The 19649-nt window shown below is 33.9% G+C and overlaps 1 protein-coding gene across 1 annotated transcript in view; it reads right to left on the minus strand.

The window, feature by feature from the left end:
* The window catches only part of LOC149773784 (ATP-dependent zinc metalloprotease YME1 homolog), an 85757-nt gene extending 66396 nt beyond the window's left edge, over positions 1 to 19361 (minus strand). Inside the window, exons 1-4 of the mRNA XM_089946006.1 lie at positions 19194 to 19361; positions 9922 to 10071; positions 8184 to 8355; positions 4102 to 4212 (exon numbers count right to left, since the gene is read on the minus strand). Of these exons, the coding sequence (XP_089802132.1) occupies positions 4102 to 4212; positions 8184 to 8355; positions 9922 to 10071; positions 19194 to 19223 (463 nt within the window). The 5' untranslated portion in view covers positions 19224 to 19361. The remainder of the gene's footprint in view (positions 1 to 4101; positions 4213 to 8183; positions 8356 to 9921; positions 10072 to 19193) is intronic.
* Between the last annotated feature and the right edge of the window lie 288 nt (positions 19362 to 19649).

A 19649-nucleotide genomic window follows, 5' to 3' on the forward strand; every position in this document is an offset into this window, starting at 1 on the left:
CAAATCCAGACCTGCCAACCCTAACAAGCCTATCTCAGAATGTGCAAATCCAGACCTGTCAACCCTAACAAGCCTATCTCAGAATGTGCAAATCCAGACCTGTCAACCCTAACAAGCCTATCTCCAGTTCAGTTTCAGAATGTGCAAATCCAGACCTGCCAACCCTAACAAGCCTAACTCAGAATGTGCAAATCCAGACCTGCCAACCCTAATAAGCCTATCTCAGTAAGGCAACACATATTTTTCCATAAGTAGTTTTCAGTAAGGTATAACAAAGTATCATGTACTGTTATTGTCAAGTTGAAAATGTATATTTAAAAAGTTCAGTATTTCAACTGATTTCACCGACACTAAACATCGTGTTCATCTGAAAAGTTTGTGAAGTACATGTTGACCTTATTTATTACCTCAAATACATTTGCACAAACTTCAGTTCCAAAACCTATGCAGCTCAATGGCTTGTTGCTATCTCTCAATCTGATGTATTTCTTAGCATTTTATTTTTCATTTAACATGATGACAGCAATCGTGTCTCTCTCCATGAGACATACTCAAATCGACATGTCCAATAAATGTAACTGTGTCCCTTCCTGCTTTACTTTAGAACAATATGAATATTCCATTTATGCTTCTGTACTAATTATTAAAACTTTTTAAGAGGCCAATGTTTTTCTTTTATCTTGAACATATATCGGTAGCTGGACACCATTTTAAAAAAATTCTATATCAATTTTGATCATGCAGATGCTTAGCATGAAAAAATATGCGCAGTTTAATGCGCATGAGGTACTACTGTAAAGTTAGTCTGGTTCACTAACTAATTCCAATTATCCTAATATGAAACCCAGATCCAAAATCAAACATGGACAAACCAATTACAGGGCTCGAAATTAGCGGTAGTCTGCTAGCCCGAGGCTAGTAGATTTCCTGTCAGACTAGTAACTTTCATAATGTTATTAGTCTGTAAGTTTCGGTTATCATCAGTCAGTGTTTATTTATGTCATTCCCTAATAAAGACTTGACTTCAGCAGATGTTCTGTAGAATCAAAGCAGTGGCCATTGTAAACAGTCATAAAAATATTAGCATGAGAAGATGAAGTCAATTTCTGCCTCAGAAAGGTGGGTTTCTTTAACAAGAAGCCAGCCGATTTTGTGCATTTCGCTTAACAGCACCAAATATGGTTCTGTCATTAACAACGGAAGTTTGGTAATTGATCCTAATTAACATGAAAAATGAATTAAATGAAAAATGCCGTGATATAACACTTTATTCACTCAACCACAGTAACAAACTACAAAGTGGTATACCACACAAAAAACAAGGCAAATACTATTCAAAGAAATTAGTCTACATGTTTGTTTAAGTTTGTTTTGTTTGCTTTTTCTTGCTAGCCAAATGCTCATACAGTCACAAACCAGAAACTGCATATTTTACATTTGCATCGAAATAATTATAAGAATTTAATCAATTTATTATAATTACATTATTGACACATCCTTTTATACAACTACTTTTTATATGATGATAAGAATAGTTCTTTTATTTTTTCCCTTACAAGAATGAACAAATAATACAAGTGGAGATATCCAAGCAGAATGACGTACATTTGTTGTGAATGAAAATCTTTGAGCATGGGTATCTAAAATGTGAAAATTTTCCGCCTTATTAATTTGAACAATACATTGAGGTCCAATTTATTAGGAACAATTACCAAACTTACGCTATTAATGATGAGATCATAATTGGAGCTGTTAAATACAACATGCCAAGTCAGATGGCTTTGTTTGATGGAAACACACCTTTTCCGAGTTGAAACTAACATTATCTTCCGATGCTAACATTTTATAACAGTATTTACAATAGCCACTGCTCTGATTCTGCAGAACATCCGCTGAAGTCAAGTCTTTATTACAGGGAGGCCATTTAATTTTAGGGGCAAAGGCACGTTTTGAAATGTGTTTCTTGCTCTGACTTTCTGATATAAAAGACACTGTGCCATTCCTTTTCTTACTTTAAATAATTCACATCAGCTATACTGTAACATCTCGTATTTCAACACAAGGCACAATTCCCTCCTTATAATACAGGCAAAATGTGGCGTTTTATAGAAGGTGTTCAGTCACCAGAAGAAAAGCAAAAGCTGAATGAAAATGACATAAAAGACAGGAATAATTCTTATGATAGGGAAAAGCATAATTGAATGTTTCAGAAGACTTGGACAAAAGACAAGGAATGGCTGAATTATGATGAGGAAAAGAATGTAATGAGGTGTAACTGGTGTATGGAATTCGCAAAAACGAAGACAGAGAAAACATCCAGTTTTGTTGCCGGTTGTTCGAACTTTAAAACTGAATCGGTAAACGTAAATGAAAGCAGTGGGCAACACAAAAAGAGTTCAGAAAGAAAAGCAGCTATGCAGATACCACCAGAAGAATTGACCACTGGTAAGACCTTGGAAAGTTTAAATCGGAATGTGTTTGACCGGCGCGTTAATTTGTTTAGAAATGCACGTGCTATCAAAAAAAAACAGAAGACCCTTCACTGATTTTGTATGGATGTGTCAGCTGGATGAGATGAAAGAAGTTGATGTTGGAGAGACTTACAGGAATGATAAACAGGTTGTTACATTTACTCACTACATGGCTGAAAGTGAAAGGCAGAAATTTTTCAAAGTGTGAAGGAAGTAAGGTTTCTTGCAGTAGTGTGTGACAGTTGTACTGACAGTTCAATTCAGGAGGAGGAAATTGTATATGTAAGAATTTGCAAAGGAGGAGAGATTAAATCATCGTTCCTAGCAACTGATAGTGTAGAGAAGGCAGATGCTGAAGGGATCCTGAAGGTGATCACCACTGCACTGCACTGTTTTAGGCAGACGGGTAAGGAGATCACAACAAACCCCATATGGTCCCCCGAGTGCAGGTGGAAGACAAGAAAGGACACGTGGATTCCTTTCTGGAATTGGATCCAGATTATCTTGAGAAACAAGAAATATGAATTGACTGATTGATGATTTGAAGCAGGATTTATACTTCTGTATTTCATATGATAAGGCTATTTATGAAATAAAATTGTTGCTAATCTCAATACAAGTGTGTGACATTGTTTTGTGGACAAGACTAGTAAAGATTTGGCAAGACTAGTAAATTTCTCATTATACTAGTCCTTCTGGATACAAAGAAATGTGTGTTAAATCTGAGCCCTTAATTATCTGGATTTTACCACCAAAATCGTATTTCCATAGTTTTTCCTTTAATTCCTGAAAGTCCACATTTTAAGGGTCATTTTCCTGAGGCAAAATTGTAAGGATTGGCATGTCTGCAAACACAGTAAGGTCAATTAGTTCCTGCTGTATTTTTCAATTCAACATAATCTTTATACTAAAGTAGAATTTTCATGCAACACCATGTCTCACCCACAAATAGAAGTATCATGAAAGTAAATGTGACTTCTGCAAACCTGAACACAAAAATGTCCAGTTATTTATGACCAAAATGCCATCACAAGTTGTGATAATTCTGTCTTGATTTGTGGTTAATGCGACAAAATAAAAACCAACCAGTAATCCTTAGGAAGATGCTGAAAAAACCTGTTACAACAGGCCTCAATTTTCCAACAGACATTAATTGCATCATGTACCTTTATGAACTAAAAAGAATGGCCTCCAGTGATGGTCAACCACTTTCACTGGCATTAGGAATGGTCTCTCAAGATAAATTTTGATGTATTGCAAATTGGTAGGTACCATTGATAGATGAAAATTCAGAATTATGGAAAATGTTATTAAAAAAATCCCTCACAATCAATCTGAATGAATTTTTATTGCTTTAGGTATATTTCATTGGAAAATGCTGTTAATTCCTGGAAAACACTAAATATTACTTAAAGAATTAATAATTATGAATATGCAAACAGACCAACAAGAAAAAAAAACATAAACAAGGATTTATAGTCGAATATGCTGTAACACATGAGAAAGAGAGAAATGAAATATGCTGTAACACATGAGAAACAGAGAAATGAAATATGCTGTAACACATGAGAAAGAGAGAAATGAAATATGCTGTAACACATGAGAAAGAGAGAAATGATCAATGTCTTACACATCTTATTAAATGCTGTATGCAAAAACTGCTGAAACTGTCTTTCACCACCAAGCCTGGTTAAATGGCCAGGCTGTCTGACATCTGTTTCAAGTTCCGATGCTGGAAAACCTACAGAAAATAAAAGGATAGATTATTATTAAATAGTGTTGGCAACAGGTTGAACTTCATGATCTATCTTCAGTTTTTAACAACTGGAAAACAATTAATAATGAATTAATTTGTCCACATGATCTTTTGCCAAAACCTGGGGTAGTTTCACAACCCAAACGGTGTAAAACTGACTTCAGTCCTATATTGGATCAGAAAAAGTACAAGTTCACCCAATCAGATGCAAGGTGAATGTTCACCCAATCAGATACAAGATCAACTCATCACCATCAACAACAATCACTTATTAGAGAAGTTAAAACTTGTCTACGAATATAACGATACAAGCTTATTTGATAGGTCTGAAGATATCTGATTAGACTTCAGCCTCTAAAGTGGTACCAAGTTCAGCCATCAGATACAAGAGTAAATCATCAATGAACTTTAATCCAAATCATGCTAGAACTCATCCAACGTCTTGATGATACAAGACTATTAAATAAGTTTTATCTAATCCTATCAGAAAGTCACTTTACTGTTGACAAGCTCATCCAATCCGATGCAAGTTTTTCTCATTAATATGCATGGATCCATCTCCTAATTGTATTAACCCATTATCATGATGATGTAACAGGTGACAAAAAAATTTCATCATGCACACCCACTGCTCAGCTCACAAATTCTTTAATCTCACTTATCTAAACCATACGAGTTTTTTCATGATCTCGTTATTTTCCAAACTGATAAAAATAAGGCACAAAAAATACGTCTCCAGTGAAGCATGTGATGGATGGATGCAGCAAAATCAACCATAAGTTCATTTTATCTTAGAGTCGTTCTCATTTCATATCAACAAGACATCCGAAAATTCTTCCAGTGAAAACAACATGCTGAAATAAATTATTGTTTAGGACAAGAAGCAATAACAAGATTTTAAAGATGGTTCCTGTGGTGGCCATATTGAATGTCAGATCAGCACCGTTTTCATTCATCAGACATCGTAAGAAATCCTTTACTGAAAACCTTATGATGATACGACTTTCACAGTTTTACATCTTTAATTTCATACAAAAAACACCTGTACCAAATTCAATTAGTGTTCTGTATTTTCCTTCAAAGGTATGTAACTTCTGAGTTTTGTGATTTTGCAAAGCATATGAAATAGATGCCATCTGAATATTTACGATATTAGTAAATGAATGCTTGTAACTAGTAATAATCAGTAAATGTCCTCAATATAGTTGATATGACTTACAGATAACACATACGCCGATCTAAATTGATTTCTACCTTTTAGTCATATACTTTAAAAGCACTCGTCTTTTGTGAATTTGATGAGACAATAGTTATTCAGTCCAGGCAACTTTTTAAATACTGAATCTAGTTTTCTCATTAAAATCATTATTATGACTTCTTATAGGAGTCTGTTCAGTTAAAAAAAAATGATAATAAATTGTGAATTACAATAATTATTTAATATTCATGTATAATGCCATGACAATGACAGCTCCCTTAACTTGGCTAGTTTCTTTTTCTTAATCAATAAATTGTTGTTAAAAATGATAAAACAAAAATGATCAAATTGTTTTGCTTATGGGTGAAAATTATACAACTTACAAGCCCCTTTCAAAATTATAATATTTTGTTTTATAAAATTCTATTTTTATATATGGTACAATAGTTGTTCCTTAGACTGATGGAAGTTATTCTAGAATACAGATATTCAAAGTTATTCTAGAATACAGATATTCAAAGTTACTCTAGAATACAGATATTCAAAGTTACTCTAGAATACAGATATTCAAAGTTATTCTAGAATACAGATATTCAAAGTTATTCTGGTAATACAGATATTCTAAGTTATTCTAGAATACAGATATTCAAAGTTACTCTAGAATACAGATATTCTAAGTTATTCTAGAATACAGATATTCAAAGTTATTCTAGAATACAGAGATTCAAAGTTATTCTAGAATACAGATATTCAAAGTTATTCTAGAATACAGATATTCAAAGTTATTCTAGTAATTTACTACAGATTTCTAAGTTCTTCTGGTAATACAGATATTCAAAGTTATTCTAGAATACAGATATTCAAAGTTATTCTGGTAATACAGATATTCTAAGTTATTCTAGAATACAGATATTCAAAGTTATTCTAGAATACAGAGATTCAAAGTTATTCTAGAATACAGATATTCAAAGTTATTCTAGAATACAGATATTCAAAGTTATTCTGGTAATACAGATATTCTAAGTTATTCTAGAATACAGATATTCTAAGTTATTCTAGAATACAGATATTCAAAGTTATTCTAGAATACAGATATTCAAAGTTATTCTAGAATACAGATATTCAAAGTTATTCTGGTAATACAGATATTCTAAGTTATTCTAGAATACAGATATTCTAAGTTATTCTAGAATACAGATATTCAAAGTTATTCTAGAATACAGAGATTCAAAGTTATTCTAGAATACAGATATTCAAAGTTATTCTAGAATACAGATATTCAAAGTTATTCTAGAATACAGATATTCAAAGTTACTCTAGAATACAGATATTCAAAGTTACTCTAGAATACAGATATTCAAAGTTTTTCTAGAATACAGATATTCAAAGTTATTCTAGTAATTTACTACAGATTTCTAAGTTCTTCTGGTAATACAGATATTCTAAGTTATTCTAGAATACAGATATTCAAAGTTACTCTAGAATACAGATATTCAAAGTTATTCTAGAATACAGATATTCAAAGTTATTCTAGTAATTTACTACAGATTTCTAAGTTCTTCTGGTAATACAGATATTCTAAGTTATTCTCTCTTTGTGGTCCTGTTACTCTGCAGAATGGATTATCCTGGCCCCCTCCGCCAGACATTTTATTTTCCCCTCTTCGAACTATAAAATGTAAGCTGGACTACCTGGCCCTGGTTTACTAAAATTCACAAAATCTCTCCTGAAACTGAGACTGACTTCTTGAATTCACACAATCTCTCCTCAAACTGAGACTGATTTCTTAAATTCACAAAATCTCTCCTCAAACTGAGACTGATTTCTTAAATTCACAAAATCTCTCCTCAAACTGAGACTGACCTTTAAATTCACACAATCTCTCCTCAAACTGAGACTGATTTCTTAATATCACACAATCTCTCCTCAAACTGAGACTGATTTCTTAAATTCACAAAATCTCTCCTTAAACTGAGATGGACTTCTTCAGTTCACAAAATCTCTTTTCAAACTGAGAATGATTTCTTAAATTCACAAAATCTCTCCTCAAACTGAGACTGATTTCTTAAATTCATAACATCTCTCTTCAAACTGAGACTGATTTCTTAAATTCACACAATCTCTCCTCAAACTGAGACTGACTTTTAAATTCACACAATCTCTCCTCAAACTGAGACTAATTTCTTAAATTCACACAATCTCTCCTCAAACTGAGACTGATTTCTCAAATTCACAAAATCTCTCCTTAAACTGAGATGGACTTCTTCAGTTCACAAAATCTCTCCTCAAACTGAGACTGACTTCTTAAATTCACACAATCTCTCCGCAAACTGAGATTGACTTCTTCGTGATGCTTAAGGCAATATCTATATTATGTCAGAAACAGAGATAGCGAAAAAATGTAAAATCACCTGTTAGTTGTAAAAAAAATTATTTCCTCCCGAGATAAGGAAAGACTTATTTAAGAAAAAAGATTCAAGATTTTATGCTCATATTTAAACTCTTGATGCCTGCTAGATGTTCCGAACATTTTTATTAGCTACTGTTACCAATAATAACGGTATTAAAAATCTCAATTTCTAGAAAATATCTGGAGATGTTTGGTGAAACTGGGGTCCAGTTCTTTACCTCTCAATGACTTATCTTACCATCTGATTTTGCTATTGATTTTTAATGACAATTAATAATGGATTAATTTGTCTACATGAGCAACGACAATAAAGAATTCTCTATGTTTACTATCTGGATATTTCTTTACCAGTTCTGTTCTCAAAGAAAGTATCAGATGATATGTACGTGACCCATGGCATTGGAGATGTAACACTACATCTGTCTTTTCCAGTAATGCTGTGCACTAAGGGACATAACTCTTCCAGCTTGAAGTCTGATAAAAACTGTTCAATGGACAGCTTTTCTTTCAGCTGGTTGACCTAGAAAGATATTCAAAATTAATTCAGGTCAAAGATTAAGTTAAACAATTCCAGGATTCCTGAATCTACACTGAATTTTAGACCACACCATTGTAATAAGAATTACTCTGATGCATAAATGAGAGAAAGGGATTGCTATCACTGACCTTAACTTAGGTTCTAGCTTGAACATTAATGGGATTTTAGGACAGAACATAAATCTACATACAGACTATATAAAAATATCACTCCATTTCTCTGAGATAAAAAGAAAGGAATACTTAAAAGACATAAAAATTATATATAAAAAAATAAAATAAAAAAACATATATAGGACCTAAAAATACACTTAAATGAAAATAACACTTAAAGGACCTAAAAGTCATATAAACAAAAAACCAACACTTAAAGGTCCGAAAACTAAATCAAATAAGCAAAGAAAATAACATGAAATGGACCTAACAAAATTAAACATATCTAAAAAGCATACAAGATTTTTAAAGATATCTAAAAGGTATTCAAGATTTATGAAGTCAGGCCTATATAACAAGGTCAAAAGAAAAAATATGGTTGTTTCACGTTACGTGACAGAACCTAGTGTTTAGACTAAAACTCTATCATGTTTTTTGCCCCGAGTCCCCAAACAACTCTGCTTAATCATCAAAAACCATATGTGACAATGATAATATGTACCAAATTAGACCATACCAAAGTAGCAATCAGAATACTCAGTTTTATTCACTCATTAGCTTGTGACACAGACACGTGCAGTGGTGACAATAAACAACATGGCGTGTGGAAGAAGCATCCCTTCTCTCTACTCGCCATTCAGCTTAATAACTGCAGCCACAGTGGAATTATTTATTGTATTTATTGTCAGTGAATAATGATTTGACATTCATGGGCTTGTTGCAATCAAAACGCCCAGTCTTTAGCCTGAAAGAAGACAGGATGCTCGGTACAGTTTCGCTGATAACTGTACACAAGAATGAGTATTCCAGGTCAGACACAGATTTGTTTTTCCATGCTTAATGAATACATTAAAACAATCTGCCAGCACATTAAAATGTATGAAAAAGATCATACTGTTGTTTGTGAGTTTTGACCGTGAACTGCAGACATCTAAATCCACCTGAGCATGTTTGTGAGAAAATCGACATTTGTTTTGCAGAAGGTTCATGGTTTTCTCTTAAAAATTGACTGAAAAGCACATGGGGCATTCTTCCATCAACAAAACTTGCTTCCATGGGTATATAAATACATAAAGACACTTCTTAAGGCATACATGTATTGACGTTTACTTTTGTAAAATAAGCGTACTGACCTACTTATCTGGCTATGTAACCTGAAGCACACAAATTTGTGTGCATAAGTATACAAGATTTCTATAGTCAGGCATATGAAATAAGTAAACAAGATTTACATAGGCAGGCATATCATTGCATACAAGATTTATGAAATCAGATACCAAATAAATATAAAACATTTATGAAGTCAGATATCAAATAAATATGAAGTAGATAAAATAAAGATAGGACGCATAAGGTAAATTATAGTATTTCCTGAAGGAAAGATACTCAAACTAACATCTGTTTCTGCTGATACAATCTGCCTCACTCCTCTATTTCTCTGACTGCGGACTGCATGCTGGTGTCTTTTGGCAGAGAAAATGCATCCCAGTCCACCTTGCCGCATGGAGTTGATTACACTAGACACTTGACTTAAGGCTGCACTCACCTGCAAAGAATGTTAAAATTCCCGTTATTTTATAAAAATGAAAGTATGGGGATATCTGGGAATTAAATTTGGAAATCACCTGATTTGGACTGGACATTCCCACCGTAAGATCAACAAAGTCAGGGGAGATCCATGTAGGCAATTTGGAAATCAGTTGATCTGAACTAGAAGTTCCCACTTTCAGATCGATCGCCAGGGTATTGGCAATTTGGAAATCACATGATCTGATCTGGAAGTTCCCACCTTCAGATCAATAAAGTCAGGGATATCTGGGTTGGCAGTTTGGAAATCACTTGATTTTGAACTGAAAGTTGCCACCTTAACATCAATAATCTCAATACTGAAATGAATAGCTTTATTCAACTGCTACAATTTTAATTTTAAAATTTCTGGCCAAATTTTTTAACCATTAAATATATAAATAGGTGTAAAATAACAATTTCTGCTCAATCCCTTAACCTCTCCAACCTCTACAAATACCAGCAATAATCCAGGTCACGACAAATTTTATAAATGTCAACTTGCTCCAGGAAGCTAACAATAAAAACTAAAAATGCACTTGGGAGATTTGAACTAGCCCTAAAATAGGTAACATATTAACACATCTAAAGTTATAAAATAAGGAAAAAGAATGCATTGGATGCTTTCTTGAACTGCACTGTACACTCAAACCCATCTATTGAGGCCACCCATGAGAAAAGCCTTTATACACAAGTGGCCTTTGCACACAGATTCACCTTTCAAAACTTGTTTTGAACAAATACTATGCACCAAATTTCATTATCATTATTATTATTAATATTATTACTGAGTTAACAATACTTGACATGTAAATGAAGCATACTTTATTTAAAAACAAAACTCAGTGAATAACATTTTACTTGCAAATGCAGTGTTTTATTTGCAACTAAAATATATGTAAACATGCAACATGATCCATCCATAAGTAAAAATCCTCATGTGCATTTAAAACTTTATTCACCGTGTTCATCACAAGTGATCTAAAACTTAACTTGTAAGCCCATCACAGGTGATGAATATCAGGGTGTGCCTTTTTGTGAATGACCCTCTCTGACTCAAAAAATGTTCCCCATATGGCACCTTTATTGTGCAGAAGGAAAATAAAAACAACAGAAAATAAACATAACAGATTGTTATGATTGATTTTAGACTAAACTGTACTCATCCCAAGCTTACTGAATTGAGTGTGCTCAACTTTCAAAGAATTATAAGGCAATTAATTTCCCTGGCAGATGGAAATTTCTTGCTGATTTTGATAAACTTGGGCATTAATTTGATCCATAATGACAGACAGAAATTATCAAGAAGAAAAGATGAAATCAAAGCACTGGTGCATTTATTTCCATAGCAGTGTACAGAGAGGAAAAAAATGCACTCAAATGTTGAAAATTAATTCTACAGGTGAATGGTCACTTGAGCACATGGAATTCAAGTCGCAGTACCCAATGTTGAAAATTAATTCCACAGGTGAATGGTCACTTGAGCACACAGAATTCAAGTTGCAGTACCAAGTGTTCAAAATTAATTCTATGGGGGAATGGTCACTTAAGCACATGGAATTCAAGTCCCAGTACCAAATGTTCAAAACATAATTCACAGGGCAAGGTCACTTGAACACAAAGAATTCAAGTCCCAGTACCCAAGGTGCTTCATACGAATGCAATAATCATTCACTATTCCAATCTTGAGTCATACTTGAGCAGTTTGCTACAATTGCCTTAGCAACTTGGGAACCAACTACTTAAATTTGATCGGGGTGGGGATGGCAGATAATCAATGACAAGGAAAAATTGACCTAAACAGTGACCATAGTTATCTCAATGAACAAGTAAAAGCTGACCTAAACAGTGACCATAGTTATCTCCATGAACAAGGAAAAGCTGACCTAAACAGTGACCAGTTATCTCCATGAACAAGGAAAAGGAGACCTAAACAGTGACCATAGTTATCTCAATGAACAAGAAAAAACTGACCTAAACAGTGACCATAGTTATTTTAATAGCAAGGAAAAACTGACCTAAACAATGACTATATTTATTTTAATGAACAAGGAAAAAACTGAGCTAAACAGTGACCATAGTTATCTCAATGAACAAGGAAAAACTGACCTAAACAGTGACCATAGTTATCTCTATGAATAAGAAAAAACTAACCTAAACAGTGACCATAGTTATTTTAATAACATGAAAAAACTGACCTAAACAGCGACCATAGTTATTTTAATGACAAGGAAAAAACTGATCTAAACAGTGACCATAGTTATTTTAATGACAAGACTGGCCTAAACAGTTGTTGTTCTAGGGTTTAACACCATTTTTCAGCACAAGATAGGCTATACATGGTGGAGGAAGAACCCTGGAAAACCCAGGTAAGAACCACCGACCCATGACCTAAACAGTGACCATAGTTATCTCAATGAACAAGGAAAAACTGACCTAAACAGTGACCACAGTTATTTTAATGAACAAGGAAAGATTGGCCTAAACAGTATCCATAGTTGTCTCAATGAACAAGGAAAGACTGACCTAAACAGTCAACATAGTTATTTTAATGACAAGGAAAAACTGACCTAGAGAGTGACCATAGTTAATTAAATAAACAAAGAAAAACTGATGTAAACAGAAATTCCCAATGTGAGTGCCTCTAATAATTATATGCATTTGAATTTGTTCTCAAAGCATGATATGGGTAAAGGTACTGGCAAATGATTATTTTCTAATGACCCCACTTTTGATCAAGTAAGGGCCACCATGCCCATACTATTCCATTTTTAAGAATGAACACTGAAATACATGTATAACTGACTTGCAAGACAATTATTTTTGCAAGGGTTGAGGTTTTACATGAATGTGGACCCAAAATTAAAAACATAATTCCAACCAATATCATGGCTCAGTGGTGTCATTAATTACAGAGGACCGCATATTTACCCAGGCAACTTTGCCACTAGCATCTGCCTATATTCAGTAAATCAATAATTGTTTTGCATTATTGCTAGCCATTTAACACTGGCCGTTTCGGACATTTCACACTACACCACTCCCTTGATAACTCACGCCCGGATAACTCACGATCACACTTATAATGCCGTGTGCGGCATGGCTCCCTATTTTTTCCAAAGAAAATATATTTTAAATATCTTTAAAATATGCTGAATGTGAAATTTTTTTGATAAGAATTGGTAAATTAAACCTTGATACATCACTCGTTTTATCATCAAAAATGGTGATTAATGCCCGTAAAGATAGAATCCATATTGTGAAATTTGCGAGTTCTAAATAAGATATCATATATTATGTAAGTTTTTTGTGATAAATAGTTGTCAATACACTGTAAATAAACAGTCTGGTGATATAACGATCAATGAAAACTTTGGTAAATGCTAACAGGTGGCAAGAGAGAATGAAATAAACACCAATTAAATGTCTTACTATGTGAAAATCACATTCTAATCCTTTAATTCCGTTTCAGTGTAAACATTATAATCGCAACATATTATGTTCTGTGAAAACATAAAAAGAGTCAATCGACCGTCACATCGAAACCTGTGAGTGCTTCTGTGGGAACCTAATTACATGCCGGCTCTGTTTTGATCAACAACTTGGGGAAGTGTTTTTTACATTAAAAAATCAATTAAAAGAGACCTGTGTTGTTTTATAACTTTGAAAGCAAGGGAGGTACAAAGAAAAAATTCAAAAGCATGCAAATCTGAGCATAAGTTCTTGTGTTCACAAGCGTTAACAAAATTCATTTTATTTGACCAACTGAAAATGGTTTCACATTTTTATGTACTTAACATCATTAAAGTATATGTTACCAATCAGTAATGTGTCTCAATCATTTGTAAATGTGACCATGGAGAGTAAACGAATCAAGCTAAAGGCGCACTCAGTGACTGATTTTTTTCCATTTTACTTCAACCACAATCAAATCTATCGTCTGACAATGTTTCTTGAAAAGAGTGTCGATCTTTTGTATTAAAAAAACATCATTTGGATCAAACAATAAAACTAGAATGTATCCAATTCAACACACAAATTAGTGACGTAGTACACAATGTGTGAAGTGGTGCAAGTGTTAAGCAAACGGAAACCATGTGGAATAATGTTTTTGATGATCTCAATATACTGTAATTTATCCTGAAATTAATGTTGCTTTATGAGGAAAAAATAAGCAAAGTATACCGTTATGAAGAGATATTTATTCACAGTTAATCTCAGCACAATTATAAACTGAGTATTCAACACTATAACCTGCCAACCCACCCACCCACCTTTTGCCTTTACATGGATGCCTTTATTGGTTTTGGCTTTTTTTTTATAGGTCCCTCGATAACTCGCACCTCACTTAATAGTGCAATGTTTCTGGACCCCTATGTGCATGAGTTAGCGAGGGAGAGGTGTACACTAATGCCAGCTACTTCACCATGGTTGTGGACTGTGTTGGACATGTTTTTACATTTTATGGTACACTATTACTAGATACTTAACACTGGTTATGGACTGCATTTCATCTGTTTTTACATTTCATGTACACTGTTGCTAGCTACTCAACACTGATAATGGACTGCATTGCTTGTGGTTTTAAATTTCATGGTACACTGTTAGTACCTACTTAACACTGGTTAAGGTTGTCTGAATGCTTTTCACATTTCATGGTACACTGCAGGGCTTGAAATTAGCGGCAGTCCGCTAGCCCAAGACTAGTAGATTGCCTGTTGGACTAGTAACTTTCATAATGTTAATAGTCCGATGGGCTAATAAGTTTCAGTTATCAATAGTCAGCGTCTGTTTATGCCATTCCCTAATAAAGACTTGACTTAGCAGATGTTCTGTAGAATCAAAGCAGTGGCCATTGTAAACACAGTCATAAAATATTAGCATGAGAAGATGAAGTCAATTTCTGCCTCGGATAGGTGCGTTTCTATAACAAGAATCCATTCCATTTTGTGCATTTCACTTAACAGCGCAAATTATGGTCCCGTCATTAACAAATGAAGTTTGGTAATTGATCCTAATTAATCTGATAACAAATTAAATGAAAAAAATGATGTGGTATCTCACTTTATTCACTCGGCCACAGTAACAAACTACAAAGCGGTATATCACACAAAAGAACATGGCAAAAACTATTCAAAATTAGTTTACATGTTTGTTTGATTAAGGTTCTTTTCTTTTTGTGCTTGCTACCCAAATGCTCCAACAGTCACAAACAGGATACTACATATTTTACATTTCCATCGAAATAATTATAAGAATTAGATCAATTTATTACGATTACAGTATTGACATATCCTTTCCATACAACTACTTTTCAATGATGATAAGAATAGTTTTTATATTTTTCCCTTACAAGAATGAACAAATAATTGAATACACGTGGAGATTTCCAAGCTGAATGCCGTACATTTGTTGGGAATTAAAATCTCTGAGCATAGGCATCTAAGATTTGAAAATTTTCTGCCTTATTATTAATTTCAACAATACATTTAGGTTCAATTAATTAGGAACAATTACCAAACTTACAACTTATGATACCGTAACTGGAGCTGTTAAATACAACGTGCAGAGTGTCATATTGCTTTGTTTGATGAGAACACACCTTTTCCAAGCTGAAACTAACACTATCTTCTGATGCTAATATTTTTATAACTGTTTACAATAGCCACTGCTTTGATCATGCAGAACTTCCACTTAAGTTAAGTATTTGTTAGGGAGAGGCCATTTAATTGTAGGAAGGGGCAAAGACACGTGTTTTGAAACATGTTTCTTGCTCTGACTTTCTTATATAAAGGATACTGTGCCATTCCTTTTCTTGCTTTACATAATTCGTGTCAGCTATACTATAACATCTCGTATTTTAAAACAAGGCACAATTCCCTCCTTATAAGACAGACAAAACGTGGCATCAACCAGAAAAAAAGCAAAAGTTGAATGATGAGGAATAATTCTTATGATAGAGAAAAGCGTAATGGAAAAATTTCAGAAGAAATGGAGAAAAGACAGGGAATGGCTGAATTATGATGAGGAAAGGAACGTTATGTGGTGTAACTGGTGTACGCAATTGGCAAAAACAAACACACAGAAAACACCCCGTTTTGTTGCGGGTTGTTCGAACTTTAAAATTGAATCGGTAAACTTACACGAAAGCTGTGTTGACATTGTTTTGTGAACAAGACTAGTAAAGATTTGGCTGGACTAGTAAATTTCTCAATATACTAGTCCTTCTGGCTACAAACAAATTTGTGTTAAATTCGAGCCCTGCACTGTTAGTAGCTACTTAACACTGGTTAAGGGCTCTTTGGACACTATTTTACATTTCATGGTACACTGTTAGTACTACTTAACACTGGTTAAGGGCTGTTTGAACACTTTTTTACATTTCATGGTACACTATTGCCCACTACTCAACACTGGTTAAGGGCTCTTTGGACACTTTTTTTTACATTTCATGGTACACTGTTAGTAGCTACATGTACTTAACACTGGTCAAGGGCTGTTTGAACACTTTTTTACATTTTATGGTACACTGTTACTAGCTACTTAATGCTGGTTATGGGCTGTTTGAACACTTGTTTACATTTCATGGTACACTACTGCCTAGTAATCAACTGGTTATGGACTGTGTTAGGCACATGTTTTACATTTCAAGGTACACTATTACTAGCTACTTAATACTGGTTATTCAATATTGGCATTAATCAAACCCATTGTTGTCATAATGGGATAATATTTTAATGAGTTAGGTAATTACAATTTCAAAGCAAAATGAAAATGAACTACAGGCGCACTGATACAAAAAGTATGATGCAATTACACATAAACAAATAGTAAGTCAAAATGGAGAGGTAGTGTTACAGCAACCCGCGAATGCTCAATTCTTGTCATCGTCTGATCAAGTTATATACAAATCTGACTATATAAATTTCATGACTTTTCACACAAATGTATACCTTTCCTACATAATAATCATACATGCCAACCCAAAGAAAGTTATATCGGTAATTTTTGCTAATATAAGTTTGCCTAGATAAATGCATTTAGAACTCACTGAGTGTATCTTGTAATGTCGTCTCTGACTTTTGGGTTGGCTAATACACAGGTCATGCACATTTTAGTGTTTATACCTATTCAGTTTGGGGGGTCGGCATATGCGAGCAAGTTTTTTTGTGAGTATATACAGTAAATAGCTATGGTTGTCATTTGGAATTCAACTGTCCATGTCTCAGAGAAGCACTTGTGACATGATAAATTTTTTCTTTTCATAAGAAGCCAATGCATATGTTTGTTCAGATTTCTTTGAATAATGTAAAAACTTCAAACTGAAGCCAATCAACCTTTCCAAACACATGTGTACAGAATATACAAGACTCTTTTGAAATTAAATTTTGTTGTCCAACTATATAATCCTTATTTACTGATTTATTATATTCCTTTTAATATGACGGATTTTTCAAATGGCTGTATATATCAATGCCTTTCCACAGGTGGTCTTCATAGAGAGTGGAGTTGCCAACATCATTTTACCAAGGTGTGGTGATGATTTGCCTCGTTTCTTTTCAAGTAATGGAATGGAAGCCGGGAATGACAAAATTGGATTAAGCTGAAGCATGTTTCTTTAACAAAACAAATAAAAATATATTAATGTTAAGGAAAGTGTTTAGATATCTTCATTTTGTACAAGCTAATTATCCTTTTAACTGATTTAAGCAATCTTGGCTTCCATCGCATTCCAGCTAATTGAAATGCGGGCCAACCAAACTTAAAAACATGTCCATTTGCTTGTGTGAGAATTTGAATTTATTTGAAAAAAAGACATCAAAATTCAAAGTAAAGTCTAACTAAAACATTATCACCATAATTTGTAGAAAAGCATCGATATGGGATAGTCCTACATGTAAGACATAGCACATTTTGATTTTGTTTCGGTGCTATGTCTTAGTATCCAAATAACGGCATTGTATAGTGTGTTCCGATGTCGTTGACATCGGAATGAGTAATCAAAGTTTCAGGAACATCTCACACATTTGGCAGCCTATATCGACATTTTTCCACTAATTTATGTGTAATTAATATACTTACTGTGCTGTCTTTATCCTGGTGGAATGAAAAGATGACACTAGCAAATGGATGCATTTTCACGTTCCGTTGACATACATTTGAATTTGTTGCAATGCGACGGTAGTTGAGGTATGCCGAAGTTCAAGTAGGTTGATGATTGGAATATGTTTCTTGAACGAAACGAACCGTTGCTTACAGTTCCAATAGGCATAATATATTTTTTATTCGTTTCGTTAAAAAATAATGTTTCAACTTTATCCGATTTCGGCATTCTCAGCTTTCATCGCTTTCCAGCCAACTGAAAAGTCGGCCAAAGAAACTTGAAAACGGGTCCATTTCTTTTGCGAGAATTTGAATTTATTAGAGAAAGGCATCATAGTAAGTGAAGTCTGACTAAAACATTATAACTTTACTTTGTAGAAAAGCGTCATTAATTTAGTTGTCAGTTGTGTGAAATATTCCTGAAAATTTTAATTTCGTAACGATGTTAGTCGACATTAAAACACACTACACAGCGCCATTAGTTAGGCTGTAAGACCCTGACGCCCACAACATAAATATCAGCGTCGGGTCTTACAGGTAGGACTACGATATGGGATAGTCCTGAAAATTTTATTTTTCCTTTCGATATTAGTCGATCTAGGAACACCTACACAGCGCCGTTATTTACGCAGTGATACCTCGACACCCAAAACATAATATCAGAGTAAATGTCTTACAACGAAAGACTACCCGACCTAATATGCAATCTTACGTAATTATCTTTTCAAGCGACTTAAAAGAAAAAACACGTTAAAACCTCGATAGGTTCTTGTGAATTTGCTATCGTGTTATAAGCCTTTTCTGAATAAAATATTTGTTCATTTTCTGGGGATGCTGGAAGGTGTTTTGTTTTGTTGTTTTTATTTGTCCCTGTTCACGTGAATATCAACCATCGCAATTTCTGATTTGCCTCCACTCACGTGTCGAATCCCAACCGGTCACCAACTGTCATATGTACTACCCAAGTGAAAGTGCCAAAAGAACGGAAATATATGTTACCTGCGGCTGAACGAAGCTTGTGGAAAACATTTTTCTATCTGCTTTGCTGAGGTAACTTTTTCTAGTATGCAACAATGTTGAAATAAATATGGTTAAATCCTCCTTTACGCAATTTCTATCCACATTTTCGTCTAGGTCATTCAACAGTTGTATCTCGTGCCCCAATTGGTTCAACGTCTAAATTTTACCCAACCAGGTCAGATGTTACAAAGCTAGAAAATCACTCAAGAGCCAACAAGGGAGGTAAATCCGGTAACATTATTAGGGTGTATATATATATATATTTGAGAGAGAGAGAAGGTGAGGGAACCTAAAACAGTACAGCAACAGTATACAAAAATGTCCTTAGGCTGCCCAGAGAACAACAACTCAAAACAATCAAACATCTAGAAGAAGACTTTTCATATTACGGGTTTAATATAAACAGGGTATACAAACTCAAGAATTCCCGAAAAC

This window comes from Sinohyriopsis cumingii, unplaced genomic scaffold, assembly GCF_028554795.1.
Source record: "Sinohyriopsis cumingii isolate HCF-2022 unplaced genomic scaffold, ASM2855479v2 utg000555l, whole genome shotgun sequence".
Classification (NCBI taxonomy): domain Eukaryota; kingdom Metazoa; phylum Mollusca; class Bivalvia; order Unionida; family Unionidae; genus Sinohyriopsis; species Sinohyriopsis cumingii.